At 49.7% G+C, this 27,518-nt stretch overlaps 3 protein-coding genes across 9 annotated transcripts in view; 1 reads left to right on the top strand and 2 right to left on the bottom strand.

Moving 5' to 3' along the window:
- The window catches only part of PLCB2 (phospholipase C beta 2), a 41,259-nt gene extending 32,785 nt beyond the window's left edge, over positions 1-8,474 (bottom strand). Inside the window, exons 1-3 of one of the 4 annotated variants that reach the window (XM_079308624.1) lie at positions 8,232-8,384; positions 3,568-3,733; positions 1,806-2,608 (exon numbers count right to left, since the gene is read on the bottom strand). In XM_079308624.1, coding sequence (XP_079164750.1) covers positions 1,806-1,889 — 84 coding nt within the window. In that variant the 5' untranslated portion in view covers positions 1,890-2,608; positions 3,568-3,733; positions 8,232-8,384. Of the gene's footprint in view, positions 1-1,805; positions 3,242-3,567; positions 3,734-8,231 lie in introns of all 4 variants that reach the window. The other 3 variants (XM_079308622.1, XM_079308623.1, XM_079308625.1) reach the window with 3 other exon arrangements.
- Positions 8,475-8,514: 40 nt separating this feature from the next.
- Positions 8,515-9,548, top strand: INAFM2 (InaF motif containing 2). Its single transcript, XM_079308643.1, has one exon. The coding sequence runs from the start codon at positions 8,683-8,685 to the stop codon at positions 9,067-9,069; it is 387 nt and encodes a 128-aa protein (XP_079164769.1). The 5' UTR covers positions 8,515-8,682; the 3' UTR covers positions 9,070-9,548.
- A 5,106-nt stretch (positions 9,549-14,654) lies between these two features.
- Positions 14,655-27,518, bottom strand: part of CCDC9B (coiled-coil domain containing 9B) — a 37,873-nt gene continuing 25,009 nt past the window's right edge. For all 4 annotated transcript variants that reach the window (XM_079308626.1, XM_079308628.1, XM_079308627.1 and 1 more), the window contains 8 exons: positions 27,150-27,224; positions 25,076-25,260; positions 23,687-23,748; positions 23,127-23,180; positions 22,609-22,714; positions 21,982-22,039; positions 20,862-21,665; positions 14,655-16,435 (listed from right to left, as the gene is read on the bottom strand). In XM_079308626.1, coding sequence (XP_079164752.1) covers positions 20,892-21,665; positions 21,982-22,039; positions 22,609-22,714; positions 23,127-23,180; positions 23,687-23,748; positions 25,076-25,260; positions 27,150-27,224 — 1,314 coding nt within the window. In that variant the 3' untranslated portion in view covers positions 14,655-16,435; positions 20,862-20,891. The remainder of the gene's footprint in view (positions 16,436-20,861; positions 21,666-21,981; positions 22,040-22,608; positions 22,715-23,126; positions 23,181-23,686; positions 23,749-25,075; positions 25,261-27,149; positions 27,225-27,518) is intronic.

Genomic DNA, 27,518 nt, shown 5'->3' with positions numbered 1-27,518 from the left:
TCCTTTGCCTCACTTATTCTGGGAGGAGTTCAAAACTGTTACCAACAGTACAGTCAGGCCAATTGAAAGCAATACAAAAAACACAGCACTCATGAATTCTAAAGTGCAGCAATCCTACAATCTGGAGTTCTTATCATCATCCTCTGCAGCCTGTTCTAACCATGGATTGGGAAAGCCCAGTGCAATGGAGCAATGTGGCCAGAACAGCCCACTCATGAAGAAGCCTTTCTTTATTGGTGGAGATCAAGCCTGTAAACTACTTAGTTGAGGCAACCTCTTAGAAATGTTTACAAATACATAAATCTTAAGGGAAGATCCAGATGGGAATTCAGCTCACTGATCAACAGCTACAGCAGGAAATAAACACTTGCTGGGTCTTGGAAGCCCAAATTGACTCACCTTGGGTTTCAGGGGAACCTATCCCAGGAATACCCAGTGAAATAGTTAACAGTTTCCAATTCTTGGGAGAGTGGTCCTCAAGGACTGAACACAAAGTCATCAGCAATTTTAGACAAGTTTGGCTACTGTTACTCTGAGAAAGCAGATTTCAAATTCTAAGAAGCCCTGAGTGCACTCTGCAGGCAGTGGGCTCACAGGAAAGAGGAAGGCTGTGCTTTTCACTGTACCCCAGTGTCATCCTCCTGTTTACGTACTGCTAACAGAGCAACTGGCAGCCATATTCCAGTTCCTATTCCTCATATCCATCCTTCCTGCCAGCTGCACATACACTGCTCTCACTCTCAGTGCTGCTGGACCACCCTGCTGATGCTGTGCACGGGCAATCCACGCCCCCACACACTCCTTTGGGATTTAACATTCTATTCCAGCTTCACACCCACAAAAGTGCTAATCCCTCCTGCACTGCTGCTGCAGGCTCCTTCTAATCATCTCATTTGCAACACTGCATGAACCATCTCCCCAGATCCTTGTGACTAGCCATAATCTGGGCTCTCCCCCTTTTATCAACATTCATGCTCAATAGCAGGCAACACATCTCCACACTGCATGGATGGGTAGCTGTTTTCCTCCTGCTCAGGTTTGTGGCTGCTGGGGTAAGCACTCCTTTGCCTCCTTAGAAAGTGAGGAGGGGAGCACTTACATTCCAATGACCTGCTGCTGCTCTACACTTTCTAACCCTCACACAGAAAGGCAGTGACTGCAGAGCAGCTGTTTTGAAGGTAAAGAGGACAGCGAGCTGTAGAGAGCAGTAGCTTGCTGCAGCACCCTGAGGTTTCAGCCCTGCTAAAGCACAGGCCCTTTGCTGCTCGGTCATTCCCAGACCCAGGGGCCAGGCAGGCGTGGGAGGCCATGGCTCACCCTGACCCACTCAGGCAACAGGGCCATAAGAGGAAGCAACTTGGAGTCTGATTTCATCTCTATCTGCAAAGTGCAATGAGCTCTTTGCTCTTGAGTAGATCCTACCCCTCATGCTCCTCCACAATGTCCAAATGTGGCATTTGCATCTCACCCCACAGAGACTCCCAGCAGTGACCACCTTCCTGAGGGCTGGATCTTATGTCCTACACCAGGGGCTGCACACACAGACCCAGGGCACACTCACTCCATTTGTTTCCATCCTCCACTACAGGAGGTGTAGAAATCACGCCCCTGACCCCTTACACCCACCCCTTTAATTTCTGCCCTCAGTTTTCCTGTTTTTCCCCGTTCCCTCCCCCTGTCCAGAGATCTCTGCTGTCAGGTATCACACTGAACACAGGCTCCCAGCCTCCCCACAGGCCGTGACCCCACCAGGGTGTCTCTGCCACCGCAGGCACAGCCGAGGGAAGGAACACCCCAGTACTCACATCGTCCCATTTGATGAAGCGGTCGCCCTTGCACAGGTACTCCTTCACCTCCGTGGGCTGCAGGATGGGGTTCAGCACAGACATGGTCCTGCAGATGTGCTCCTCAGCTACCAGAAGCAAGAGCAGCTGCACAGTTCACTCCTCCTTAGCCCCCTCTCCTCTATCTCTGCCTCTCACGTGGCAGGGCGTTCTGCCATGGCCACTGTTGGCATCGGAGAGCAAACAACCTCTTATATCCCAGCCCAGTTTAGGAGGGGCAGGGACAGGCAGGCGAGGAGAGATGAATCTGCATTGTAAATCAACAGCTCTCCAGGCAAGCAGAGCCTCACCCAAGGTCACCCAGAGGAAGGCTGGTGATGGCTGGCTTGTGGGCACAAACACCCACTGTCCCTCCGGGAGGGATCCAATCCTTGGAGCTTTGCTGGTGAGGCACCCGGCTCGGTGAACTTCCGCAACTCCACTTCCTTAAATGCTCTCTTGACGAAGTACAGGCATTGCCAGAAATGCTCCAACTGCTTCAGCAGCTGTGGTTACGGAGCAGCTCAGCTCTGGCTACAAGCAGACTGCCCCCTTCATGCAACAGGCCAGATGTCCCAGGAAACAAACTCATTCCTTGCTCTGGACAGATTCCATTTCTGGGGCCGCTCACTGCACTGTCCAGTCTTAAACAGTTTTCTTCTCTTATGGGCTCTTCTGAATGTCAGCCTCAAAGTGAGACAGACCAGCAGGGCAGCTGGAAATTCCCCAGATGAAATAAAACATTCCCAGAATCCCAAGGAATTGCACTATTCTGCAGATTCACTCTGCTCTGCAGCAGATACGTGGGACACAGAACAGGAAAGGTGGGCAAGGTGGGGATTACAGCGACAAAGCAGCAGAGAAGCAACCAAAGCAGAACAGGTTAAAGGCAAACAGGGCCAAACAGGCCTCTGCTTCTAATCTTGGAATGAAGGAATTCCATGTGGGCAGCAGAGGAAGAAAGGAGCTCCACTGGCTGATAGGTGCTGGCTAACCTGGAGAGCAATTTATGAAAGGCCTAACATAGGCAAGATCAATTTTAGTCAGAGGCAGAGCCTCACAACTAATTACAAGTGGAAGTAACTCTGCTACGATTGCTGTGGATTCCCAGGCACATGGTGGGATGCCATCCTCATCTCCTGTCAGAGCCGAGGTTGCCATTGCTCAAGTGGGACAAGCTGTTGGCAAAAGTAGCACAGAGTCTCTAAAAAGTGGGGAAACAAACCCCCCTACTGAGCAAGGGGAGTCAGCTGCATGTTTTGTTCCTTCCTTTCTTCCCAGCCCTGATGTGATAAGTCTGGCACTTTGGAGCAGCCTGGACAGCTGAGGAATGGCCACCGAAGGAATCCTAAAGGCATTCTCAGGTGTTAGCAGCATGAGGCAGGAGAGGTTAACTGGAACTCTAGCAAGTGCTCCAACTGTAAAACAATAAAGGCAGGAAAAGAGAACCCTGAGCAAACCCAGCATCCTTTGTCTTTCAAGGGGTTTACTTGCCAAAAAAAATCTGAGAGTCAGAGCTTCCACATTTTCAGCTACCATGGCATTTTCTGCACTTACCAATCTTGCATTTACAGGAATTGGCTATCCAATGGAAGGCTATTGGCTGTCTTTCCTTAGAGTCACTGAGATATTCCAGTAGCCAAGCCAGTGTCACCAGCATCCCACACTCAGGGAAAGTGGTTAGTCCCAGGCAGAGAAGCAGAAGATGACAAAAGGTGTAGTGAGGAGTGAAAGTTCTCTATACTCACCTGATCTCTTCTGCAAGGCCAGAGCAGCTTCAGGGCTGCTTCCCTTTAAATTAGGCAGCAGCAATGGAGAGAATAGAGAGCATCAACCTTGCCCAGAGGTGCTGCAGTCCTCCCAGCTTCTGGAACATTGCCAACACTGCAGGAAGGCCCTGGAGGTCACAGCTGCAAAGCAGTGAGAGATGGAATGAGCTTTGCCACCTGGTACTGCCAAGGGCAGGTGAGATCAGTCATAGCTACTGGATCCCGTGGCTTGACTGGTATTATCAGTGATCACAGCTTTGTGAACCAAATGTGTTTCCTGCCAGGGCCTCACTGAGAAGCTGCTTCTGTTCTTCCCTCACACCCGGATATTCATCAGCTTTCTCTGCCTCATCAACAAAGCATGCAAGAATCCTGCCACAGCTTAACTCATACATCACTCGAGGTCAGCTTCCCCTAAGGAATAAAACCTTAATTCAATAAATAATGAAATTATAATTAAGACCCGACCAAACACAAGCAGCATGAAGAGCAGTGCCCGAGTTGGTGGCTGCCCTGTCTTACAGGCCACATGATGTCCAACAGCAAGGGCCAAACCCCCACTTGCACAAAGGTTGTCACAAAAGCTGCAGTTCCCTTCCTCTTGCCCAACCCAGCTTCCTTATCTTCCACTTCACACTCCTTCTTTATGGGAGCCTCCATCTCTTGCATGCAGAGATGGCTGATGGAGCAGTGATAGGATAGAGCAGCAGTCCTGCCCTCTGCAGAGAGCTCCAACATCACAGCAGGCATGAACAGCAGCAGTATTTGTTTATTCAAACCATTATTTTCTCTCTCCTGTAAGGCCCATCACCCAGTGCACACTCTTCCCACATCCCTCTGTCTCCTTTCTTCCCTGCCAGGCAACCCACCACTTGCTACAAGTTTTGATACGCAAACATTTCCCTTTTTTTTTTTTGTTTAATATTCTTCCTTCTCTCCCTGTGCTACCTATCCAGCAGCCTGTACCTCCCCCAAGGTGCATGCAGCAGCAAGGCAGGCAGCATCACCCTTCAGACTAGATCTAGGAGACAAGGTTTGCAGACTGATTTAAGCCACACCATTAAACTTCTGACAGGATGGCTCCTGACTTCCAGCAAATTAATTACTCTGTAACCTGCACCTCAGCTTACTCCTGGCACACAGAAAATCCGTTAGAAATCTCTCCCAGCACTGTAGCAGGATAATCACTTTGCCGTGTGTAATGCTGTCCTCTAGTGAAGAGCTGTGACACTGCACAGCAGCAATGAACTCCCGGCTCTGCAATGCCAGCCCATCCCACTGCTCCTGTGGCTGCTCTGCCCTCAGAGCACTGCCAATCCCAAAAGGATTAACAATACCATTAAGACCACAAAGCCAATATTTTCTCACCACCCTGGAGAGCAGAACTGCTGAGTGTGTGTACAGGGCATATCTTGTGTCCCACTTTGAGCCAAAACCACAAGGCCAAGGACTCCTGACAGCTCTGAGCATGACTCTTCAGCCTGATCTGCAAAAGTCACAGGGCAGTGGACTATGGCACAGAAGCGGCCACAGATGCCACAAAACCATAAAAGCAGTGAAGTCTTGTGCAAAAAAACCCCAAACCCCAACAAACTATCTGTCAACCACCAAGCCATGGTTAGGCCTATAATTAGCTGCTCACTGGGCAGTGTGCTGTGTTCACAGCACTGACGGCTTTCAGTGTATTTCCAAACTGTGCAGTGAGTGCTGCAAGCAGGATCACACCATATTTAAACATCCCATATGTTCCTGCCAGGTCACTGCTGCCCAGGGCTGGCTGAATCACACCATTCCTGACTGCTGGGAAAAGAACAAGACTTCTTAAGACAAATCAATAACAGGAAAGGAAGAGCATGAGGAGCTACAGCACACAGACAACACGTCCATCTCATGGTACAGTTCAGTAGCAGAGTAACAAGAACAGGGAAGCAAACTGTACCAGACCTGGAGATGGATGCAGTCAATTGTCCCCTGTATCCACCTCCAGTGCACAGGAAATCAGGATACTGGGGGAGGAAGCCCCATTCTGCTCTTAACTTCATCAACAGTTCCTTCCCACTCAACCAGCCCAACTTACTCCAACTGTTTGCCTACTCAATTCATGAAACTGAACAGGTGTCAGCCATGGTCTTCCCTAGCCCTTCCACAAACTTCACTTCTCTACATGCTAGCCCAAAGCTACAGCATTCTCCTCCTCTCTGCAAAGGCCTTTGCACAGCTCAGAGATGTCCCAGGCATCCTATCCAGGATTCTGCTACTCTCACAAGCAGGGTCTGCATGGAGAGAATCTCAGGCCAACAATCTTCCCTTAATGAAGTCTTCCCTATCCTGCAGCACTGGGATGCTATTCACTGAGTGTGATCATGGGAAATCAATAACACAGGCTCATTTAGCTATATCCTTCAGGGGCCCTTGGAGAGCAAGCAAACATCCCACTGCAACAGGCAGCAGCAGAATTCAAGCTTTCCAATGGACCAAGGAGCTTATAAAGAGCAGGAGCCTGCAGAGCAGTTTTTGGTGTGGTGGGAGGAAGGGTGTTCAGGGGCTCTGCAGTTCTCCTTTCTTGGCAGGAGTCCCTGAGTGCATCACATACCCCTGACTGTCTCCAGCAAATGATCTCTTTTGTGCTCTTCAGGAAGAATCCTAGAGAGGGATAATTTGCAAGCTGTGTCTAGTATCAGACACAGTAACTGACTTTACAAGACCCCAGAGCTCCAATTTTGCACCACAGGAGTCCAGTCAGAGCACAGCTTGGTGTTTTTGCTAAAACCCCAAGGACAAAGCAAACCCCACTCCTGCAGCTCCTTTAGGGGTGGTTGTTAGCAAGGAGCTTCATTTAGGAATGAAGGCACAGACCTGCTCACAGCTGTCTGGAGAGAAACTCACACCCAGTTATTTGTCCACAATAATATGAAAAGCTTTCACCTGACTTTGGCAAAAGCCAAGACTTCACATTAAATGAACACAAGCTTTGTCTTACTCAAAGCTCTGAGAGTAGAGGATTGGCAGAGAGAAGAGAGCCTTAAGAATTTCTTGAATACCATGGAATTGTGTGTTTTAGGAAGGGCAAGGCTCCACTACAGCATGAATGGGTCACAAAGAAATGCAAAAGGAAGGTGAAGCTGTTGGGCTGAAGGCAGATCATTGCAAACCCATCACAATACATTTGCTGAGAATGTTCCAACAATTCTCCTGCACATCCGACCTTATCTGGTTCCTAAGCAGGGAAAGGTGAATTCATATTTTGACAATGAACAGCTACATCTATCATATTGTTAGTGGTATTGGTTGATATGTGCAGATACAAATATAACATTTGGTTGGAAAGTTCATCTAGAGGTCAGCTTTGACTCAGGGCCTGCTGTTCAGGGCTCAGTACTTCAATCCGACAAGCACCAGGCAAGAACTGTCAAGACCTCATGAGGCCCCAGAGGCATTCCCTGTGCATGTCAATCCTCTGCCTCTTAAATGGAATTAAGCAAGAGCATAAGGAAAGGACTTGTGGGAGGTAGTAACTCATCATCATTTCACCTGCTGAACAAAAAAAGGACGAGGAGCTGGAGAAAACCCATCATTGATGAAGAACACATTGAAAAATTACTAGAAAACCCATTTTGTAGGAATTGCTATAAATTCATGCACACAATTAAACTTGTACAGCTCAAGCAATTTTGTATGTGTAACCTCTAGAACACCACAGAAGAGGCAACTCAATAACCTAGGAAAGCTCTGCCAGCTTTGCATCAGCTAATTCTGTTCAGGTGTGAGACATTTGACTTTAAGGAGAACACAGGTGTAACCAATACAATCAAGTGTAACCCATCAGCACAAGAGAAGTCCCAAAACTGGCTAACAAACAATTCCCAGACATGCAGCAGAATGTAATGAACATCAAATACTCCAAGAAGCCACAGCATTTAGTTCAAAATCTTGGGTTGGAACAGACCATGAAAAATCATCTACTCCACCCCCTGGCCCATACAGGCGGGTTTTGTTCCCAAAACTGCTTTGCTCACAGTCCCTCCTAGATGCCCCTTTTGCTCTGGGAGCTCCCTGCCCTGTCCACTCAGTGCCCATGGCAATGCCTCCCCTCCACATAGACACAGCAGACCTGGAGCTTTTAGTCAACACAAGCCTCCCTTTCCAGGAATTACAATTATTTTGCAGCTACTCCATTTATTCCATAATGTATCTTCTTGGGGAAGCCTCTTTGGATAATAGGCAGTTCTCCAGTTGCTGTAGCTTCCTCCAGAACTATAAGTTCTGGTTTACAAGAGATTTCTGTTGCAACCACTACACCTGATTGATGTCAGATTGAAGGGAGGGATAAAATGATTGCAGAAGGCACGACTACATCATTCCCAAAAGTAATTTTCTTGCACCATAAAGAAAACAAGGCTAATTTATACCCCAAATCAGCATTTTAGCTGCCTCTTGAACAAGATAACAGAAGAATTTTGTGAGGAACTAACACCTGTGGTGTAAGGTGAAGCCATACCTTAACAGAAAGTTCAGACTGTATCAATAATGGGCTTGGGAAGAACCCAGTTTGGACGAAACTAAGGCAGCCTTTCCCTCTAAAAATTACCGCTTGGCTCGGGCACCCTTGCAGCCTCACAGAGGTGCAGGCGGCACATACCTGCATCAGGGAGACACCCACAGGTAACTCCTTCGGGAAGCCAAGGCAGAGAGGACACCCCTGACCTGCTCCAGTGCCGGGATTGTTCCAGGAGGCCGTGCCAGGAGCCTTCCCACGGCTCGGCGGGCGCTGCCCGCGTCTCTGAGGCACCGCTCACCCGGTGCCCCCCACCGCAGTGGGAAGGGGAGAGGGTGGGCGCCGGGGGGCTCGTTTTAGAGGTGGCCCGGGCTCCTCCCTCCTCCCTCCCGCCTCCTCCCCCGCCGCGGCTCCCACCCCTCGGGGCGGGGCTGCCCCCTACGCTCCGCCCCTCGCCCCCGGCGGGGCAGCGCGGGCAGCGGCACCGGCGGCAGCGCGGGCGGTACCGGCATGTCCTGAGCGGCGGCGGCGGCCGATCCGGGCCGGAGCCAGCACGGAGGGCTCGGTGGAGCAGCGGGCCAAGGGCCGGGCCCCCATGAAGGAGAAGGAGGCGGGCGCGGAGCGGGGCAAGCCCGCCACTTACACCGGGGACAAGAAGGCGCGCATGGCGGCCAAGACCAACAAGAAGTGGGTGCGCCTGGCCACCGTGCTGGCCTACGTGCTCTCCGTCTCGCTGGCCGCCATCGTGCTCGCCGTCTACTACAGCCTCATCTGGCAGCCGGTGCGCGGCAGCGGCGGCTCCTCCAGCCCCGGCCCCGGCGCCGCCGCCACCCCCGCGCAGCTCCGCGCCGCGCCCGCCGGACCCACGGCGGGGCCTCCGCCCGCGCCGCCGCGCACCGGCCCCGGCCCCGGCGCCACCGCCCCGCCGGCCGCGTCCCCCCCGCCCGCGGCTGCGAGCGGGCCGGGCGCCGGCAGCCCCTGAGCCGGGGAGGCCGCGCCGCCGGGGATGCGCCCGCGGGGCTCGGCCGAGGATGGAGACCGAGGGCTCGCCCGTCCCTGCGGCACCGTGCAGCGCCCCTGGACACTGACCGGAGACCGACCTGGAGACTGACTCGGCCCCGTTTGGACTCGGTGGAACTGCGGTATCTTCTTTTCCCCCCCGGTTTTTCCTCAAAAGGGAATTTTGTGGCTTCGTTTTCTTCCTCACCAGGGCTAGCTTCTCCCTTTGAACCCGCATTGAATTCCTGCGCTGTTTATGCCAGTCTGTTACCTATACAAGGATATCGGTGTCCAAAATTCCTCGCTATTTACAGGATCAGCTGGGAACAATACGAATTTAGAGGCTGTAATCCATTGTTGAAGTAAAAACAGTTTTGTTTAACGATGAGCATAAACTTATTTAAAATATGTGGAAGGTAAATTGACTTGTTTATTATATTAAAATATTTTCCCAATATGAAAGTCTCTGTAACAAAGTATGTTCTCTTCGGTGGTGGGAGGAGGAATGCTGAACTGGAAGGGGTCTGAGTAGCAAAAATTTGGCCGCTGCAATGGGCAACTGTGGTATATGATGTTGATTCATTTGTCATTGGTCTCCGTAGGTGAGGCTGGAGAAACCTCTGTACGTGGCTAATTGTGGAAACGAAGCAGTGGTGCTGGGCAGGTTTGATGTGTGCTGGCAGAGCAGGTGGAGCTGTGGCGGTGGGTGCTGCTGGGCTCTGAGCTGCAGCGCGGTTCTGCCCTTGTGCTGCTGCCTGCGAGGCATGGCAGCGCTTATGGATCGTCCCCGCGCCTCTGGGGCATGTGGAACCAGGGCAGGTCTGGGCCAGGCGGCTCCTGGTGTGTCCTGGGAAGGCTCTCCTCCCACCTCCATGGTTTCCTGCCCTGTGGGCCTCAGAAATTTTCAATTCCTTGATGAGCAGGATGAAAAAATGGCCTTTAATGACTCTGGGATGTGGGATACAAACCAGGAAACCGTAAGAGCCATGATGTTCCAAGCTGCTGCTTTCCAGATGGATGAATTCAGCTGAATCTGTAATGCTGCCAGGCTGTGCTGTATCCCTATGAAAGAATCACAGCAGTTCAGATTCCTTCTGCTGAGGGATACAAGCGTGCTGTAACATGGTGTGCATATTTCAGTTGTGCAGATCACAAAGGTACCATAAAATATGGCACTTGGTGCTTGAAAAGAGCTTTCCTATCAAAATCAGAGTTTGATATGTGAGTTTGATACGAGTTTGTGGTGGTTTGTTACGGCTGCATCATCATCTGGGCATTGCCTTTACAGCATCTGTGAAAGGCAGAACCAGGAGCACAGGGCTTCCAGGGAGAAATGAGGTAAAAGGAGAGTGGTTTGTGATCTTCTCTTCACCCTCCTTTCCAGTTTTCTGGGGAGCATGCAGGGAAGGCTTTGTGTTGTTGGAACAAAAAGCTGGTGGGAAGGACAAAACGATCCCGCTCAGTCACTTTAGCCAAAATCATGGGATCACTGCCACCCTCCTGCGGGGCAGGTGGAAGAGCTGGAAGCACTGTCAGCAGACAGGTGCCCTGCAGCTGTCTCTTCCCAAGCTGCTTCTGTGCTCTCCCTGTTCATCTGCAGGCTGAGTGTCCCACAGCAGCACCAGCTCCAGGCCCCAGGGCTGTCTGTTCTGTGAGTGGGGGTTGTGTTCCTTGGTGGTTCTGCCTGAGGTGCTTGATCCCTCTCCATGGGGCTGCTCACGCCCATGGCAGATCCTGGGCCTGGTGACAGCAATGCCATTTGCTGGCCTTGGGATACAATGTGGTTGTGGGGGAAAGTTCCTGCAGCTCCCTGAGGGAGGAATGAGTGACAGAGAAACCAGGCTCATTGTGGTGCCAGTTGAGTTTAGTCTGCTCCTCGGCTCAGGTGCTGAATGCAGAACCAGTTGGGAAGTGTCTCTGAGAAGGAGCTTGTGTTTAGCTGGTAAAACCTTTGGAGATAAATAAAGCTGCGTGCAGTGCCATGGATGCTGGGATTTCTCTGCTGCTAGCCTGCAGCTTGGAGCTGGTGACTCCAGCGGCTCCGAACGGTGCATCCAATGTGTGCTGAGTGGCCAGGGCCTCCTGGCATCCTTCACTTTAACTACAATTGCTCTCAGAAGACTAATAGAGCCTGGCTGCGTGGCGCAGAGGGGAGAGGAAGTGAATGGAATTAAATGGGCTGCATGGCCCTCTTCCAACCTGTCGTGTAACTACTGAGAGCTGCCTTGTACTCGGGAGCAGGAACAACCTGAAGCTCTTTACCTGGTTTGTGGTTTTGGTAGCAAAGAATCTCTGGGACAGATCTCAGTGCTCAGATCCGCTGGATCAAAGGGAACAGGCCCTTCACTGATGGCTGCCTCCCCTTCTGGTGCTAAAAATAGTTGATGAGCCAGTACGAGGATGGTTGTGGCTGTCTGCATTCCTGTAGGAAAGTGCAGGCTTGGTGAGTTCCCAGACTGTGTTTTTGCATCTTCTCCTCTGCTGACAAACAGATTTCAGTGAAATGCTGCTATTTCTGTACCTATTACAACTGGCTTTGGAGCACCCTGGGGCTTCACTCCGGTTGTACTGTGTGTGAGGAAGGGGAACTGCCTGGGGGAGATGCAGAAGGGTTGTGAATGCCAGCCTAATGGCCAGGGAGCTTTGGTGATTTCAACAGCCTGGTTTTCCAAATCTTCTGGACCAATATGCTTCAGCTACAGTCTTTTCCCTGTCCTTTTCCTAGCCAGGAATCATTGCCCTCTGGAGGTAGATGTGTTCCCGTTGGGATGCTGTTGCCAGCCTGTGATGAGCCCGTTGCTGTGCTTCGTACTTTCATCATGACAGACTGTTGAAGAAATTGGTGACTAAGTACTTTGTAAATACTCTAGTAATAAAAATGGCTCATCTGGACAGGTTTCTAGATGTAAGTTAACTTAAAATTCAGGGCACTAGGGATTTCTTGGGAAGTAGATTGGCTGCAACAGATACTTGGACTGGGAATTTTTGCATTATGTTGCCATCGTTTTACTGAGACAGTCATCTGCATCTCAACAGAATTGCTTTAGTGCCTTAAAATGGTGCAGTCACCAGTCTGGGGTAAAGCTGAGGTTTAAAAGGCAGATGGTTGTGTCATCTGTTGTGTTACTTCAGCTCCAGTTCACCCTTTCCCTTCATTGCTCCTCAAAAAAATAATAAAATTCAGGTTCACTTAGTGTGATTGTATCACGCAAGACAAGGCACAGGGTTGTGTGTTGCTTCCTAGGTAATGACTGTAACCTTGTGATTCCTTGGAATTGCTGGGGAGGGTTGTTCTCTTCACACAACTGCTGTCCTGCGTGTCACCTGCCAGCAGAGCTGTGCCATATTCCCAGTGTGTGCATGTCAATGTGGAAGGGAGATGTCTGGAAATCTTTTGGATGAAGGAGATACTCAAATATGAGTGAAATAATTCAAAGCCTTTTGCTTTTGTGATAAACATCTAATACCTACCCTCTGCCTGTGCACACTGGTCTTGTCCCAGTGAGCCCAGTTTGTCCAAGGAGAGCATTTAGTGTAACTCACGTGCGGAGGGACCAGAAGGAAGGGAAGTAGCAGGGAAAAGAGTTACTGGAGCATGTAATCTGCTCCAGCAGCTGGCTCACGTTTCCATCTCTAAAAGCTCTTTTCCCTGTGCATGTTCTCTTGCAGGCTCATCTGATGCAATGCACGTCATCTTAATCCCAGATTCCCGTGCAGTACTTCTGACAGGGTGTCTTGGCTTAATCCCTGAGCATAGCTGAAAAGCAGTTGTGTGGTGTAGTGATGGTGACAAAATCAGTGGCTGCTTCTGGGCATCGGGGATTTCCCTCAGAGAAGTCAAAGTTGATCTCAGTGTGCTGCTCAAGGGGGTGTTACCAATGTCCTGGAGCTGCTGGAGCACACAGAGAGGGAATGGTGTAAGCAATAGTCACAGCTGAGCAGGAATATGAAGCTAACCAGATGAAACTTGGCTTGTGGCTTGTTCCACAGGTGTTCAGAGGCAGTTTTGGGAAAGCTAGCCAGGTGCTGTGTCACTGCACTGGGATGGTGTGAGCAGGAATCAGCCATGGATTTCCCTGTGCTGCCTGCCAGTGCTGCAGAGCCTGGGAGATGGTGGAGCTGTTGCTGTACAACCTTTCCAGGGAAAGCAGCAGGCAGTGCCCTGAACTTCCCAGCAGGGCTGTACCCTGCTGCTGCTCTGGGTTGAAAAGCACTAATTACTGTATCATGCACTTAAAATACAAAGTTGGTGGCTGAGTGGCAGTATCCTCTGCCACTTGCAATCAGTTTATCTGGAGGGAGACTTTTGTGGCAAACCAGTGAAATTTTCTGTTATTTTTATATCTAGAGACTCTGTATTGGGCTTTACTGGTTAGTGGCCTGTGTGTATGCTCTTGCTGCAGGTATTGGACTTGTTGAGGTAGGAATGGAGAGCTGAACTGCTGTCGGAATTTTGTGTTATTGCCTTCAGTAATTGCTTTGGAAACAAGTATCTCCAACTTTATCCAAATGCAATTTTGTCCTTGGCTTGAAGACTTTTAAATTAACTTCTTTATGCAAGAGCTGACTCACTAGTCTGGGATCAATTCTGATAGTTTTAGCTACAGAGTTGCTATGTTGAAATTGATTTGTAAATTTTTAAGGAAAAGAACAGTGTCTGGTGGCCAGCTGATCCTTTGGTTTGAAGAAAAAAAGCATTCTGCCTAGGAGTGCTGCTGCTTCCCTTGTGTCTGGAAAAGCTGGAACAACTTCCACCAAATCCCTGAGCTACCAGCCACTGCTGGGAAGGAAGGGCTCCTGTGCAGGCAGGTGACTGAGCTCTGTGAGCTGCCCTTCCATTTGCTTGCAAGAAAAGTGCAGTGGTGATGAAGTGCTGGCTCTGATGCCTCAAGGAAGAGGTGAACCTCATCTTCCTGGCATTGCTGCAGAGAGCTTTTGTGGTGAGGAAGCTGAGCTAGCCCAGGAGTTCAGTGCTTCCCAAAGGTATCAGTGCTCTGAACTGGAGCTGTTGCTCTAAATAGCAGAGATTACTGATTCGATTTGGCAATCTGTACATGTGGGACTTAGAAACAGTAAGAAACAGGAGGTTTTTCCTCATTCCAACTTTTATTTCATATAAATAATCCCTCTACATCAGATTTGTCAACTTTTCAGTTTTTTCTCTCACCATAAAGAAGAAACAGCTAAGCCACAGTTGTCTGAAAAATCACAACCCAGGCACCAAACAAAGTGCATTGAGCAAAGTGTTAATGAGCAGGAAAAAATACACTTAGAACAGGCACAACCTGTCCAGTCCCATCCCTGGAGCCTGGATCAGACTCAGTCCTTCCTGGGCATCATTACCTGCAAAGTCACCTGGAAGAAAGGGAAAAAAAGGAGGTAATGGAGGACCAGTGATGGTTTTTGTTTCAGAATGGAGTCTAGGGCAGTAAGGTTTTTTATCTCTTCAGTACTGAACCAGGGCAATGTAAAATTCCTGCCTGGCCATGTGTCCAGCTGCTCCTGGGACACAACAGACTGTGTATTCCATTGACCATGAGGCAAGCTGGCTCCTGGGAAACGCTGGTCATGACTCAGTCTGACTGGACCAAGAGTCAGGTCAGAGACCTGATGTACAAAATAATAATAAATTTAAAAACTAAACAATTGCAAGCAGGTTTTTGAGCCAGGCAGATAAAGAAAATCAGCCTTTAACAGTGATGGAGAAGCTCCAGGACCTGGAACAGTTTTACAATCTTCTATTTATCTGTTCTTTTATCTTTTGGGTAAATCCAAATAAACCCAGTCTGGGCTTTGGTGGGGTGGAGATGTTTCTACTGATAAAACACGAAAGCTGCACACTCTGTTTCTTGATAATACCTGGTGTGATGCCAGTAAAATCTCCTGAATTTGGCACAGGGAGGAAATTCCCAGCTTGTGCTTCATGATAGGTGTCACGGGTCTAAGTCACGTGGAAAAATAAATGTTTGTCTGTGCAAATATTAGTTTATTAAAGCAGCATAGAGTATTTCAGTCCACATGTGCCAACCTGACTCCAGGGCAGTCTGCCAGCCTGGTCAGCCAACATCCTACAGGACATTCCAGGCAGTCTCCACACATACCTGTCCCAGGGATGCTTACTGTGGCATCAAATTTTAGAGCAGCACTTCGAAGTGAGGGTGATGCCCGCTCTGCCCTGTCATTCAGAAGTCAGAAATTTTGTTGTGTAATTCCTTGTGCCTTCTCCTTAACTGGTAGCTGTATTCCAGCTGAGTCCTAGCTTGCTGTAACTGGAAAGCCAAGCAGCTGGAATTCCTGCGTGTTTGTGCTTGTAAGCTCCTTCAGATCCTCCATTTGAAAGGTATCTTTAAGGCCAGGTCAGAAGGTCTGCAGGGCAGCTAAGAGAGGATTCCTGCTCTCTTATTCAAACACAAGGCTATGGAAGGCACAACCAGGAAGGTGAAAATGTTTGATATGAAGTCTTGGACCTCCAGCTCCAGTTTGGCATGGGTCCTGCTGCCAACTGCTTTGGGCAGTGTGGTGGAGGAGGAAGGTTATTGTGCTGTCCCCCTCCTTGCCGTGCTGCAGGGATTACCCTTGGGAGGGGGGCACAGAGTTGGCTGAGTTACTCACACACCTGGTCACCCGAGCAGCCACCTTCCTTGGCACAAAGCACTGTCCTGATGTCCTCCTCAGCCTCTAAAAGGGGAGGAGCTGGAGGTTCTTCAAGGAGGAGGTGCTGGGGTTGATCTGTGCTTGTCAGAAGCGCTCCATCCATCCATCTATCCATCCTGCTCATGCCGTGCAGCCCCTGCCACTACCATACACTTCTGCCAACACTTCAACCACGTGCAAACCTCTAGTACAAGAGCTCTGAACACAACTTCTTCACCCAGCTACTGAACTACACCCTAACACCTCAGCCCTCTGCTTTGCCAGTCACCTCTTCCTGCTGTTCCAGTTGCTGGCACAGCCTCTGGCATGTACCTCCAGCCTTTGGGGAAAAAACAGGGTGTGTGCCCAGAAACCCAAGCCATAAGTTTAAAAAGAATTAGTCATTAAATAAAATAAAGTGCATCCAGTAGACATTTCCTTGGCTTGCCACGCAGCTGCAATATATGCCAAACAAATAGATAAGTGATGGTGTTTTCTCTGTAGGGTGGGAGTGTGTGCACCCTTCCCTATCCTTTGACACACAGATAGGGAAGGGGGATGCCAGAACTGTGGGTGGGGGTGGTGATGGGGACCCCACGTGTTGTGAATGGTGCTGAAGGGCACTGGGCAGATGCTGAAAGTTGATTTCATAGAAGGCAAAAGAGTGAGGACAAGCTTGTGCTCCTCTTCTCCTCCACCGCCTCCAGCACGTTATCCTGCGAAACGAGAGCAGAGACAGCCACAGGATTATCAGTCTCCAAGGAACTGCTGAGCTGTAAATTAAAATGTCTGCTGAGTTCCACCCTGCCCTTCCTGCACAGCTGGGGCTGCTTGGGAGGCACCACTGGGGCATAACCCAGATACCTGCTGCCAAATCTGACAGGAGTGCTGGGGGCTCTGCAGCCCAGGGGACAAGCTGACTCTACCAGTCTGGATTAAACACTCTCAGTCCTCCTCTGGGATGGATACATCAACTTTATTCTTTCCTTATATCTCAGGAACAACAATCCTGACGTGTTCTTGTATGTGCTGGTTTAGCAGGAGCACAAGAGAAGAGGCTGATTTCATGTAGGGTTTTGTGATCCTTCCTGGAGAACCTGGCCTGGGTGTGCAGCACTTGTGAAACCCAAAGGCAGAGGTTGAATCACCTTTTCCTAAAGAAAAACTATCCTGTGAGGAGCCTGCTGTCTCAGAGCTGCTTCAAGCCCCAGACATACTGATATTAATTGGGAAAGGCAGACTTTTTATTCTTTTCTAGTGGCCAGATGCTGCTCAGAATTGCTGAGCTGGCATTTTCCCGTATCCATGTTTAAATCTGTAGATCTGCCTTTCGCTGATGCAGATTTCAGTGCCCAAAGCTCCCAAGAAAGGTCAGGGAGCGGGATATTAAAAAAGCATGAAATCCTGCAAAGGCAGGAGAGGCCACAGGAAGCTTGGTTGCATAAAAAAGAAACTTCTTAAGGAATCATCTAAAGACACAGATATTTAATAAGGAACTGCACTGAAATCTGACCCAAGATGCTGACACACTGATGCTGTGTACAGCTGAGATGAGATTGTTGCTGGAGATTTAATTACTTCTGTCTGTCTGCAGCAGTGAGGGCTGTGTCTTGTTGCCAAGGGCTGCTCAGTGCTGTGGCAGCACACTGGGATTTAATGGGACTGGGAAGGGCCAGAAGCAGACTGTCAGTCACACTTGGTGGTCCAGATAATATAAAGTAATCTGGTTTATGAGTCTGAGCTGACTCCAGCACGAGTTCTCCCTATTGTGGATCTATTTGATCACTGATGCTTTCAGAAGGCTCTGACTGTGTTTCAGTGCTGGGAGACAATTCCCTTTCCTGTTTTGCAGTATTATCCTTTCAATAGACACCTTCTTCCCATGCATGAGTGAGCCTTTACAGCCAAGACACTGGTGGGCTTTAAAGTCATTACTTCTCTTGGTAATTAGCCAGAATGATTAGCCTTTCTCACATTTCCCACTGTATCCTCTTTCTTGTATGCAACTCCAGGGCCAGTGCAGCAGCTGTGGGCTGGCTGTGAGCTGGGGCTCAGGGCAGCAATGCCCCCGTGTGTTCCCTGGGCTCTGCCAGCAGAGTGGGAATTCTGTGGTGGCAGAATTCCCTCTGTGTGTCAGTGTCACAGGAGAGGACTGCTGCAGATCACTGCTCTCTGTCTCACACCTCCCAGCCTGCCTGGGGGATGTCACTGGGATGACCTTCACAGCCAAGCCAGCAGCAGGTCCTTGTGAGACCCACTGGCAGGCCCCACGTGATGGGGGGGATTTGCAGAACTCCCTGAAGCTGCAGCTGAGCATAGCTGATGAAGGTCTGAGATAGCAGGAACAACTATGGATAGATACAAGATTCCCAGTGTTTGGAACAGCAGCAGCTCACCCATCAGAGGCCTGAGTTTAGACATATTAAGCTCCAGTAAATGGACCTCAGGATTCAGCCATGGCAAGCTTCCAAGGACCCTGACAGGTAGCCACCTTTTCCTTATTTTCCCATATTTATTCCTGGGCTTCTCCAATACAATGATCCCTGCACCAGCATTGTGCTCTTGCTTGGATGTTTCTTCCCCTTCACTAGTGTTCACTGCCCACATATCTACAGAGATCACAATTCCACTGCTTTCTGCCTTCATTTTCCTTGACTAAACAATGTTCCCTCAACAGCCCTGGAGCCTTCCCTGTGTGTCCTCAGTCTCCTGCAGCCTTCTCACAGAATCCCTGTGATTTCCAATGCTAACACTGCCCTCCCATGTTGTGCCATCACTCTAGAGATACGGAGACAACTATGTCAAGTCCCATCCCTGACTCTGCATAAACACTAAGCTCTCCACTTAGGTGGTACTCAGAGATGCCCTGGGAATTTAAAATGCCCTTGACATGATGGGCTCCAGAGGGTGGTGTGGGCTGCAGGAAGGACCAGGGAAGCCAATGCCATTCGAGGCAAGCCCTTGACCCTGCCAATCCTAGGCCAACTCCCCAAACATACCATCAGCTGGTATCTTCCTGTCTCCTGAACCTCGAGGAAGGTGGTTGTTCTTCCACAGCTCCCCAACTGTTTTGGGAAGTGCTGGTTTCTGCTTGTGCTCTTTCCTGCACCAACCTTGGGCACTGGTTTGCATCAGAGCTGACCTCTGCTGACCTCCTCAGTCCTGCAGCACTCAGGCCCTGCCTGCCCCACTCCTGTTTACGTCAGCCAGTGCTGCAAGGTCAGATCCCTGGAGCTGCTCTGGAAATCTACCCCCAGCTGCATTTTCTCTAAAGATGTTAAGATTAATTTTCTCAAGAGAATTCAGGGAAAAGCTTCTGTGGTTTTTGTGTATCGTTTACTTCTCTGGGACTTGTTGGACACTCTCCAGGGATTCCAGTCCTGCACTTTGAGTAAATATTTATTCCTTGTTATTTGAAGCAAAGGATGAAAGCTCCACCACACTCTCTGCACAGCATCTCCCACTGATTTGAAGGTGCTGGAGATTTTTAGTGCCATAAATAGACATTGGGAGGGGGAGTTGTGAAACCCACGTGGTGGCTGCACAGGGCTGCAGTTGTGCAGGAAGGGATGTGAGATCTGCATTTAATGTGGGTGGGACACGGGCCCCACGAGCAGGGCAGGGGGCCAGCACATCGTTATCACCGAGTACAGATGTTCCCAGCTGTTACAGACACCTGCTGAGCTCTGAAGTGGACTCAGGGCCCTATTACCAAACCATGGGAATCTCCATCACTGAGATGAGAATGGACTAGTCTAATTTATTGTTTCCTGCTAGCTGGTGTCTAATTAAAGTTATCCTGAGTGAGCAAAGTAGTCATTAATTCCTTCATCCTCTAATTTGGTGGGAATTTTGGTAGATTGGAGAGGCGTGGCTGGACAGTAATCTCCCACTAAGTCCATCCAGGTGTTTCATAACATTCTTCTAAATGCTGTTGGAATTAATTTCCCTCACTTGAAGGAATTTTAGTTCAAACATAGAACCAGCTCCTGCTGGTTCTTGATGTTTTGTCTTTTTGAAATCACTATGACGCTTGCACTTCTCCGTGCCTTTTACATGGATTGGATTATAGGGAAAGTCTTTGTTAGCAGCTTAGCCACTTCATCCCTAAGCTCATTTGTACCTCTGGGAGGAATACTGAGCAACACTGGGGGACACATTGCTGTGTAAGGTCTGCAGAAAAGCTTCTGGAATCTGGGAAAGGCACTTGGTGGGGGATCTGCCTGCCTGGCTCTGAGCAGCTCATTGCCTCGAGTGCCTACTTATGGAACAGAGCTGCTGCCTGTGAAGGAGAGAGGCAGGAGTATCCTGAGAGCCACTCCCATGTTAGGCAAACTGGATTGTGCTCTGAAAATGCTCATCTCTGTTTAGTGTGATGTCCTGCTCTGTGGGACACTGCCTGGAAAAAACATACCTTGCAAAAAGCCCCTACCCTCTCTCCTTTCCCCTTCCTCCTAATTTGTACCCTTAACTTTGTGCTTGTCATCCTTTGTTCCTTCTCCTGGCTTTGCATTTGCCTTGATGGAAGAAAATTGTGTAAAACCTGGAGCATTGCTCCATAACTGGCTCTGTTCTCCCTCCCTTCTGTTTGGTGCATGGGCCTTTGCACCAGAAATCATCTCACCCTGTGTATTTATGCACTGCCCAGCACATTAGTGTTACCATCTGTAATTCAAAGTGTAGCACTCACAGACCTTCTACTGGGAAGAAAATCCCACATACAACCAACCTTCTTCCAAGCTCTGCCCATGAGGAGGGCCCCTGTGGCTTTGCAAGTGTTTTGGGGAAGGACCACACTGACCTCAAGTTGTGATCACCCTAGAGACAGAAATAAACTCATCCCACAGAGGTTATTCCTCCCATCCTTTCTAAGGTCATAGTTTCCCAGGAATAGATCAGTATGTGCCCTAACTAATGTGTGTCATCAACCAGTTTTCTGTTTAAATTTTTCTGTCTGACTTTCCATTCCTTCCCCGCCCACTCCAGGACAGGCCTTTGGGATCCACAGATTTAATTACCTTAGGGATGCATAGCACAGCTAATGAACATTTCTGAACAGTTATCTGGTATAATGCCATTGTACCACAGAAAATGGAGTTGTGGCCCTGTGCTATGGCTGAGAACAATAATGAGATGACTCACCTTATGTCTCAGGCAAGCTGGTGCAATCTGCTAGTTGTGAGTGTCCCCACTGTACTTGCAGTCCTCAGGCTGGTCCCCTTCCTCAGACTGGGATTTTGCCATGTCCTGCTCAGGCACAGTGTTGTCAGAGCTGGCTTTCCCTGGGGGTGAAGGCTCTTGGTGTTCAGTGCCTTCAGCATCCTCACTTCCTTTCAGTGCAAGTGCCTGTCCCTCAAGAGCAGTGGTTTGGATCACTTCTTCCCCTCCTCTGCTCACCAGCTGTCCTTGATCTGCATCCAGTCTGTCTCCTGCTGCTGTGTCGAGCTTTCCTCCGTGGCTGTTGGAAGAGTTCTCAGAGGACTCCTGTTCCAAAGCTGGCTGTATCTCCAATCCAGCTCCATTTCCATTTGCTCCCACAGGCAGTGACAAGGTCTCCTCACTGCCAGGCCTGGTGCCTTGCACAGTGCTCTGAAGGCTGCTCTCTGAAGCAGTGCTGTCAGTGCCCTCCTTCTCCTGGGGGATATCAGCACTGCCTGGCTTCCCGTTGGCATCCTCCCCAACACTTTCCTTGCTTGGCTTGGGCCCTGGCTCCGAGTCCCCAGTGCTGGCCACAGACACCTCTGTGCTGCAGCCCCTTGCTCCCCTCTGCTCCTCCTTCTGGCCATTCTGGGCAGGCTGGACCTTCCCACTTCGCAGCCTCTGTGAGGAGGAGGCTCCGTGATGCTGGAGGCTTGGCTGTTTCCCCTTTTCCTCCAGATCAGCTGTGCAGTTCTCTTCCACCCCTTCGTCACCTCTGCTCTTCTGCTTGTCCATAACAAAGCTCCTCTGAGAAACAAAGGAAGTATTAAGTTCAGCTTATAAAAATACCAGTATATGATATTTCTTGTCTGTGATGGTTCTGAAAACCTGAGAGAAGAGGATGTAGGTGGAGAAGTGTTCAGGGGCCAGAACAGGTAAGGTGGTTGTGCTGAAAGAGGGTCAGTGTAAGCAGTGAAGCTGCTGTCACACCAGGCCATGTGAGGAGTGTTAGTGACAAGTACAGTTACCCAAAACCAGAAGCTGAAATGGGTTAAATTTCAATTTTCCTGATAGTGCATGTATTTAGAAGACTCAGCTGCCAGTCGGAAACTCAGGAACTCACCTGGCCATCAAGGTCATCCTTCAGAAGAGACATGTCCTCGCCTTCTTTTGCATCCCATCTGTCAAGAAAAAATAATCAGAATTTAGGCCTTCAAGGTCTTACAAAGCCACTGTCCCTTGCCTGACATCCAGATAGGGATTCCTTCCAGAGCCATGTATTCCTTGTCTGAACCCCTTGTTCAGGCCTATCCAAAGACACTCATTTGAGACAACTAAATCTTAATGAACTGGTTGTTGTAATTCTAATTGTAATGAACACATAAACTCCAATTGCCAGAACAGACAGCTGAGTCAAAGAAGAAGTTTGCTTGTGCTGATGCCTGCCACAGTCTGGTTCTGCTTGCCTGAGAGTGCCCAGGTGTCCCAGGTGCTGTCCACAACAGCAAACACAAAGGCAGATACTGAAGGCTAAAATTACTTTAAAGTAGCTTGGAAGTCAGAGAGACTATTTACAAGGGTCTGCACTGAGGGAACAAGGGCCAATGGCTTCCCACTGACAGAGGGCAGTGTTAGGTGGGATATGCTTCCATGTGAGGGTGGTGAGGCCCTGGCACAGGTTGCCTCTTCATAATTAGGCAGAGAGTGAGACATGGATGTGCACACCATGACAGTGCTGCCAGCTCCTCACCTTCTGGCTCTGCCTGTCAGTCTGTCCTTCCCCTTGGCTCGGCTGCTCACAGCAGGCACTGCTTTCGGACCAGGGTCGCTCACATTCACTCCATGATGCCCTCCACCTAGAAAACAGGTTGGAAATGCCATGCAAAAGCAGGCAGAACCAGCTGATGAACCACTGAACAGGCCAACACCCTTGCATCCTTGGAAAGGACCTCTGAGGTGGGAAGCCTTTGAAGCTGTGTGCACATATATTTTCTAAAGTAATAAAGAAAAATCAAGAATTTAGGGTGTTTCTTGTGTGTTTTTTTTTATTCCAAATTCCAATCCTTTGAATTTTATTCCTTGGATATGGTATTACTTGTGCTGTTCTTGGAAGATCTCTCCCCTGCACACAGCTATGAGAGCAGCCACGTGGTATGTTCCAAAAGGCTCTCCAAATCTCCAAGTGTCTGGAGAGAACACTCTCCTTGAGGGATATCAGAGGTCTGGCATTTAGTGGGGTGACATAACACAATCCTGTGGTTTACTCACCTCTCCCATCTGAAGGAAAGGACTTGTGCTGGAATTTCCTTGCATTCCTCCCTCCTGCAAGGACACAAGAAAGGATGCACCAAAGTGAGTAAGGGTCTGTAATGGACAGGCAGTAAAAAGCCTGATGTTCAAATAGGGTGTAATGAGGGAAAGCTTTATTTTGCCAGTCCATCTCCTGAGAAACAGGAGTCAGGATGGACTTATGCTAGTAAAGAAGCCAGCATGTGCCACAGGGATCAGAGATGATGTGCTCTGGAATAGGATTGCCTCTTAAACAAGTGTGTGGGAAAGGAGGCAGGGCTGAGCCTCCACACTGTGTTGTACTGGGTTCCAGAAGCCACTGCTCTCCCTGGGAAGGTCCAAAGCTCTAGCACCCAACTGCTCAAATCCCATCCCCCGAGCCCTCTGCCCAGCAGGGAGGGCTGAGCCCCCAGCTCAGAGGAGTTTGCCCAGGAAAGCAGAGCTTCACAGCTGACAGCCACGGCAGCTGCTGCGGCACTGGGATGCGCACGATCAGCGTTCACTAGCGTCAGGACAGAGTCTAGGTGTCCCTTGCCAACCTTTCTTATTGCTGGGATTATCCAAGGCTGGCTCCCCATCCTTAACAAAGTCCTCTTCAAACCTGCAGGTTAAAAACAGGCATTGTCAGACCTGATCATCCTCCTCCAGTGTGCAAAGCGTGGGCAGGAGCCCGTGGCACAACGCAAGCTCCGGCCTTTGGCCCTTCTGCATCTGCCCACAGGCAAACCTCTGCAGGTTTCTCAGCAGCAGCAGCTGAAGCTGCATGTGCTAACTGAGTCTGTGAAGTAGTTCTACCCTAAAGAAGAACCTCTAAAACCTTTACATCAGTACCCATATGTATATATTAAATTTTATGAACATCCTATAGATGCAGTGTAGCTGTACTACACTCAAATGCAGATTCCCAAACTTCCAAACACAATCTGAAGTAGCTTCAGGTCTTGCCATCTAAAATCAGACCATTTGATTGGCTTCTAGTCCTGCTTGTTTTATATTATGGCTTTTGTCTTAAAAATAGATTTTTGGAAAAACAGTAGGGCTCAGGACTGTCTTGACATCTACACTCAGCACGCACTTAAGTCAATTCACCTCTAATTATTGGAGTCTCAGCAACTGAAAATTGATGTGTTTGGTTCCATTCCTCAGCCAAAGGATCGTCTCACTTACCTGTCCTGTACAAACTGTTCTATCACCAAACCTTTGTAACAGTCCCTAACTCCACACCCCCAGAAGATTATCCTCCAAGTCATCCTCCAAAGCTCTCCAGCTGGTGTGACCCAGCACAGTCAGAGGGATAGTCATGAAGGCAGGGACGTGTCCAGCCCCATTCCCAGCTGTCCCCCATTGCTACTCTCAGTATGACACAGTATGTCCCTGTATGACACAGGTGCCTTTTGAAGTGACCCCCCCTTGCCCCACAGTGCCCAGTCAGGCTCAGTTTATGGGCTGGGGAGGATTTGGGCATGTTGGGCTCTCCTGTGCTTGAAAAGCACAAATAAGTGGTGGTAGTGATAGAACCTGTGAACTAGCAATGCAAGTTCATCCATCCATCCATCCATGTTTCTGGAAGAGCACCTGTACCTTCCTATCATTAGATTTGTCCATGTGGAAATGCAGAGGATCCTCCAGGTGCAGACTGAGCCTGGGTTCATGCTCCCCTCCCTCCTACTGCCAATATCCTAGTTGGACCAAAAGCAGGCAATCTTTGTCAGCACATGGTGTCCCCCTCTCAGGAGAGCTCATATCAGGAAGAAAACATGAGAATCACTCTGACACCAGATCCCACTTACGGGCATGGTCTGGAAGAGGCAGCAGTGTGGATTTGGTCAGGCACATGACAGAATGGGATTGATAAATATCTGCACAAAATCCCACCACTGGCTTTAGGCTGCTGCAGGCAAAACACCCTGGAACAGGGAAGAACCTACATGTGCTCTGTCTTCTCTACATCCCAAGCCCGTCGCCACTCGCCCTTGGCATTCTTGTGGCGTGCCAGGCGCTCCAGGTCAATCTGCTCTCGCTCCCTCTTCCAGCGGATGTACTCTGAGCGCTCCCGGCCAGTCATGGGGAAACTCGGGTCTCCAGGGCTCTTCTGGACTGGCTTCCCACCATCCTGGTGCAGGGAAAAGAGCTTCTGGTTAATAAAAATGTTCTGATACAGCTGCATTCAGGGTATTTTGTACTGTCATCACCACAAATGCTCAGGAATATTTGAAAACAGCTTGGGATGAGGTCAGCTCCTTTCTCTGAAATCAGAAACCTGGTGTGTGCACCAGGACTCTGCTTTACCCAAAGCCTAAATACACTGAGGCAGGGAAAACTCAGGAACCTTTGCTAAGGTTTACTTAGAGTCAGTTCCTGGAGTGCTCGTAACATCTCTCAACAGGGTTTGAATGATGAGTTCCCCAACCTGAAGACTTTGGGATACATAAATCAAAGTTATGCCTGTGAAATCCTTCACAGTGAGAAGTCAGGGAAGGAAGCCAGCCTTCTGTGACCACCAGGCATCCAGGGGAGCCCAGAGTCACAGAGCTGGGGCCAATCCTGTGCCCAAGAGCAGCATTCCCAGAGCAAAGGGGCTCTTTACTGCTGTCAGGCTATTGGTTTATCACTCCTCATGACAGACTGGTTAAGGGCTGACACTACTCAAAAATTTAAAGCTTAATGGAAAGACAGCTCAGAGCTGATGGAGCATGTGGGGGGGAAGCAGCCCAGCTGTCAGGTTAATGGATGAGGTGGAAGCAGGAGCCAACAGGCTGTGGTGTGTTGTCAAGCAACAGTGTGTAGGGAATAGCTTAGTGCTGAGCTGAGTCCTGGGGTGCTAATTACCATAGGTAATTCATCACCTTACACACGTGTCCTTCCATGCCAGCCACCCTCACACCTTCCCCAAAGAGGAATTAACTCCTCAGCCTTGCACTGTGGGTAAGAGAAGCAGCAGGAAGAAGGGACTGAAAGCCCTGTTACCAAGGTGACCCACCTGCGTGGGCTGGAGCTGGGGTGGCACCAATTGCTCCTCTATTCCTCAGCTGGCAGGAGCTGGGGAGCTGACACCATGTCCCCAAGGAGGCAGAGATTAAGTCCACAGAAAGGCAAGGCAAGGCACAGCAGGGCAGGCACTGTCCCTCGGCTGGGGCACAGCCTGGGAGTGCTCCCCACTGCTTCCAGCCCCATGGTAAGGCACAGTGGGTCCTGCCAGAAAGCATCCTGATGCATCCATAAAGCCACAAGTGAGGGAAGGACTGAGGCTGATGCCTGTACTCTCTCGTGGGGAGAAGCAGAAATGGCTGGGGGCCACAGAGCAGGAGGAGCAGGTCCCTCACCTCAATTACAGTGTAGCTGAGATTAGCTGGACTACAGGCTATTGTGCTCCCCCTTCCTGCTCTGGGGGGCTCAGCTGGAATTAGTATCTAAGAGCCCATCTGTGTCCTCCTAATGAATCACACTGAGGTGGGGTTATTCTATTTGTGCTCCATTAATTAAAGCATCTGCAGGCTCAAGGGAGCCAGCATGTCTCCAGGCTTTGCATTAAACAGTCAGTGGGAAGGCCTGTGCTTTAATTTACCTCCATCCTACTCAGCTCCTGCTGAAATGAGGAGATGTAGCTAATACAGCCTGAGCTTTTCAATGCACAAGGAAATGGTTTTTGGAGAGGAACCAGCCAAAGCTGTGCTGGGGTGAGCATGTTACCCTTCCTAACATCCCTATGGCTGTATGAAGGGCTTGAGCAGGCACGACAAGGTGTGGAGGCAGGTCCCTGTCACCTTTCCAGTGCTGCTTGCTCCAGGTGTGTCAGCTGCTCAGGAAAGCTTTGGATGATGAGAGGAATGAACAGTGGAAGCCACGTCAGAGCACAGTGCTGCTCCACAGAATTACAGGATGGTTTGGTTCTGAAAAGACCTCAAAGGTCATCTTCCTTTAGGACTATGGTGGGGAGACACATTCTACTGGTTTCCTCTTCCAAGACATGGGTCCCCACAAAGGGACCTGGGCCCCACTCACCTTCCGGCTGTGCTCAGTTTCTGGGCCTCTGTCACTGTCTGATCTCCTCTTCTCTGCTGCTCTCCGCTCTTCTCCCTGCAAGAGAATGAACACAGGAATTATTTCAAGGATTAAGCAAGGATTCCTGGCAGGGGAATCAGGACCTGACCCTATGCCACCTAGGACATGTAAGAACTTCTCAGAAGAGATCAACAAAAGAGGATCGATTGTTTCTGGGGCCCCAAACCAAACTGATGCAGGAAAAAAAGAAGTCAGAAAGCAAGGGGTGTATGAGAAAAGCATTCTCACAGGTCCCTCCTTCTCCCAGGCAGGAAGCAGAGTGGTATCCTGCAAAGTCCTGTTTCTTTCCAAGGCAGACCAAGTTTCAGG

The sequence above is a fragment of the Erithacus rubecula genome (genome assembly GCF_903797595.1).
Source record: "Erithacus rubecula genome assembly, chromosome: 6".
Taxonomy (NCBI): Eukaryota; Metazoa; Chordata; class Aves; order Passeriformes; family Muscicapidae; genus Erithacus; species Erithacus rubecula.
This window is presented reverse-complemented; position numbering and strand designations above follow the sequence as displayed.

Coding starts and splice junctions, on each gene's coding strand:
- INAFM2 (XM_079308643.1), top strand. CDS start 8,683: ATGAAGGAGAAGGAGGCGGGCGCGGAGCGGGGCAAGCCCGCCACTTAC.